At 32.6% G+C, this 4,144-nt stretch overlaps 1 protein-coding gene across 1 annotated transcript; it reads left to right on the top strand.

The window, feature by feature from the left end:
* The first annotated feature begins 622 nt into the window (after nucleotides 1–622).
* Nucleotides 623–1,527, top strand: LOC137711729 (late embryogenesis abundant protein At1g64065-like). Its single transcript, XM_068450985.2, has one exon. The coding sequence runs from the start codon at nucleotides 692–694 to the stop codon at nucleotides 1,331–1,333; it is 642 nt and encodes a 213-aa protein (XP_068307086.2). The 5' UTR covers nucleotides 623–691; the 3' UTR covers nucleotides 1,334–1,527.
* The last annotated feature ends 2,617 nt before the right edge of the window (nucleotides 1,528–4,144 follow it).

The raw sequence follows: 4,144 nt of genomic DNA, 5'->3' as shown, positions 1-4,144 counted from the left end.
TTTTTGACTATACAAAATTGATAACAAAAAGGATTGATGTGTAAATTTTTGTATGTGAATACAATTTTCTTTGTAAAAGTGAAAGCTAAGTTCAAGTAAATTGCGGAGAATCGAGCTTTAGTAAAAAAATGGCTAGTCTATTCATAATTTTCGACTCCTTATTAAGAATAACCCATTTTATTGAAATAGGTTTGATCCATGAGTTTAGGATTATTATTTCTTTTTGTTATTATTTCTTCTTCTACATGCTTTAAACCCGATTCATAACTTTTTCTTATAATCAACCCATGTCACATACTAACTGTATTATGTTTTTGTACATTTTACCCTATATTATGCAGGTGAGTTTATGTTAATTTTGGTACTTTGTTGGAAGCTATTAGAAAGATTGAAAATTAAGAAAAGAATAGATGGAAAATTTAAAAAAAAAAAAAAATTAACAGTAGGGTGCAAATTGACTAATTTTGAGAGTTGAGGGGGGAAATTGGCCAAATTAAAGTTCAGGGGGGGAATTGACTAATTATGAGAGTTGAGGGGGGAAATTGGCCAAAATTAAAGTTCAGGGGGGAAATTGGCCAATGGTCACAAGTTCAGGGGGGAAATTGATAATATACCCTTAAACAAAACTCTTAAACCAAACTTAGCACACCTTTACATTTTTGTACAATATTTTCCTAAAGCCCCCAAAACGATGGCAGATCAAGAGAGCCAAATCTGGCCACTAGCACCATCCAGATTACACCGCCGAAGCGATGAAGAAAACCCTACTTTCAAAGCCATACGCAGAGAAAGAAGCAACAAATGTTTCGTCTACGTCTTTGCAGGCATCGTCCTCCAAAGCATAATTATCCTTGTCTTTGCTTTGGTTGTTTTTCGTGTCAAATCCCCCGGTTTCAATCTCAGCTCCGTCCAGATCAAAACTCTCAAGTCCACCGGTTCTCCGGCTTCGTTCAACGCAACATTATCTGCTCAGATGGCCATAAAGAACAAAAACTTCGGGGAGTACAAGTTCGAGGGCAGCAGCGCGAGCTTGTGGTATGGAGAGTTCAAAGTCGGCGAAGCTAAATTTGCGAAGGGTAGCGTGAAAGCGAGAGGGATACGGAAGGTGAACGTGAGTATTGAAGTGAGGTCAAATAGGCTGCCTAAGGACGTTCAAAATGGTGGTTTAGGGAGTGAGATTAATTCTGGATTTTTGAACATCAGCAGCTATGCAAAGATTAGTGGGAGAGTGCATTTGATGAAGATTATGAAGAAGAGGAAGATTATTGATATGAATTGCACCATGGTTCTTGTTTTGAAGAATAAGACAATTAAGGATTTAGTATGCAGATGATGATTATTTTGGTGGTGTTTTTGTTAATGATATTGGTATAGTTTGTAGTTTGGGATTTAGTTTCTAGGAATTGATCCAATCATTTTGTTTGTCGAGATTGGGTTCTAGGAATTCAATCATTTGTTAATTTGCTTGCTTGTATTTATTCCAATTTTGTATGTTGGTAATATACATGACTTCATCTTTCATAGAAATTTTGTATCATTATTTTGTCCTATATTTTTTTTTTTGGTTGAAAATTTTTGTTCGCATATTTCAATTGGTATTGATTTTAACACAGACAATGATTCTTTATCCTCCTCTTTCCTCCCCTCCTATTTTAACGTTCAAGATTTCATCTTGTTTTTTCATCTTTGGAGAGAAAGAAGAAAAGAAAAACTGTGAAAGCTGGGGAGGGAGAGGAGGGGAGGGGAGGGGAGGGAAAGGAAGAGAATCTTCATCCCTTTAACACTCATCTTTTAGTCTTATTGCCTCCGTTGTGTAAGTATGACTAAAAAATTAGTAACAAATGACTCGTTTAAAAATATTTCCAAGCACATTCAAAGCAGAAAATTTTCTATTCATTTCAATTGCAGATTTGAGATTTCTTTATGACCAAGTTTTTCTCTTTGTTCTGTCCACTCGATCACAGCTGTGTTTCACCAAAAAAATGGGTGATATAAATGCTAACATATATTGCCATTTGGAAGCTTTCTAGCAAGATTAATCAATAACATTGCTCAGGGAATACATTGAATACATGCTAGAAAACTTTTTTTTTCTCTTTTGGCCTGGATTGATTCACAACATACACGTCTTGGATTAAAAAAGATGAAAGTGAATCGATTCATCAAATGTCAGTACCCAACGGCATGCTTCTGCGTAGAGAAATGACAAATTTTGTACTTAATTATATTTTTATTGGCACCAAAAGCATCACCCAAAAGTCCAAATCCCTGTTTTCCATAATTAAAGGTTAATTTAGGAGGTGGTTATCATTATTATAATATGCTTTAGTAAATATTAGATTGAAATTGGAGGTGTCCGTTGAGGGCATAGATTCTGTGTCTCCAGGCTGTTAAACTTATAACTTTTTCTTTTCATTTGGTTTATCTCCTAGATGGATAAGAATTTTTTCCGGATCTTTTTTGTAGAGATCTTATAAATTCTCATATTTTAATCATTCATCGTATATCGTGTGATCAGTTTTCATCAAGTATTATTTATATTTAATTTTAAATTAAAAAAAAATCAAATGATTGTTGATCACATGATGTACGATAAATGCTAAATTATGAAGATTCCTAGAATTTTTATAATTTGAATCAGAATGGAATCCCAGATTACCGTTCCATGTTGATCTGCATCTTTTTATGACAACGTGGACCATGTTTCATGGTCGGTTTTGGCTGCTAGCTGTAACGTCTGTTTCAATCCTCTTCCTTCTTGTTTGATCTCGATTGACCTCCTGCTAGTCTTTACACATGCAAAGAACTCCATGTAAATTGACCGATATTGGGACGAAGTGTACTGATTTGGGCTGTGTCAATAAGTTAAGTTTATGTGGCAGGGAAAAAAAAAAAAAAAAGTTAAGTTTATGAGAATGTTAGAGAGACCAAATTTTTAAAACCGAATGATATGGCAATAGATTATTGGATTACTAATTAAGGGTCAATTAACGTATTTATTTCTTATTGGTAACATATCATTTGGTTTACAGATTTGATTTAAAAATTTGACATCTCTAACATTATCCAAAGTTTATATATCACAGACTACCTCTCCTCCTCTTCCTTCCTGTTGATTAGATGCCTTACCAATCTTCTTCATGTAAGGTCTCTTCTAATTAGTTAAGGTTGACGATTCGGGATAAAGGGTTATCTTTACGTCGTGTTCCTTCATGTTTGTGTCGAATAAGTAGTCAACTTTAACCGTACTCATTTAGGGCATGCTTGGGGTTGTTTTTGGAAGAGCAAGAAGTGTTTTTTTTTTTTTACAATAAAAAACTCTAATTGCGTTTGAGAAAAAAATATAACATGTTTATCGATCTTAAAATGTTATGCGAAAAAACACCCATCAAATGATTTTGCAAGAAGCATTTAAACATGTTTACGAATCTGTAATCAAAATTAAAATGCAGAATTGAATTCTGATTATGTGATATACATTTGTTTACTAAACTAAGGGGAATTAAAAAAAAAAAAAAAAAAAGGTGGGACCCACACAAATAAGGAATTCAATTCCTCATTTTGAAGGAATTGGACTCCTTGATTGGAGGTGGTATTCCAATTCCGAAGGTGTGGAGGAATCGGAATTCATTTATCTTAACCATTGTGCCCTTCAAATTTTACTATAATTTCATTTTTGTCGGCCACCACCGTCCACTGCCTAGCAAATGACATCTTTTGCGGGGTTATTTTTCTTGAATTTCTTGTTTCTTTAATAAATATATAAATTTTAAAAAAAACAATTAATTAATACTATTAATATAGTTACTAATTAAGGTTTTATTATGTTCAAAAAAATATCAGTAATAATACAATTAATTTGATAAAAATTATCAATTGATTAGCATATAAATATGTTACTTAGAACAAGGGTATTTTGGTAATTATATTCATCTCTATTCCAATTTAAATGAATTAGTAAACAATTTATATGAACTCAATTTCATTCTTAAATAATTCCACAACATTTAATAAACAATTTCAACAAAAATTTGATTCTGAATCCTCAATCATAACTTAAAAATTAAAATGGAAATCAAATCAAAACTTAATAAGCCAACAACAATGTCAACATAATCCTAATAGTTATAAGTTCACAAACTCA

The sequence above is a fragment of the Pyrus communis genome, chromosome 6, assembly GCF_041283825.1.
Source record: "Pyrus communis isolate YQ-2024b chromosome 6, ASM4128382v1, whole genome shotgun sequence".
In the NCBI taxonomy this organism is placed as follows: Eukaryota; Viridiplantae; Streptophyta; class Magnoliopsida; order Rosales; family Rosaceae; genus Pyrus; species Pyrus communis.
Note: the sequence above shows the minus strand (reverse complement) of the source record. Positions and strands in the feature narration are given on the sequence as shown.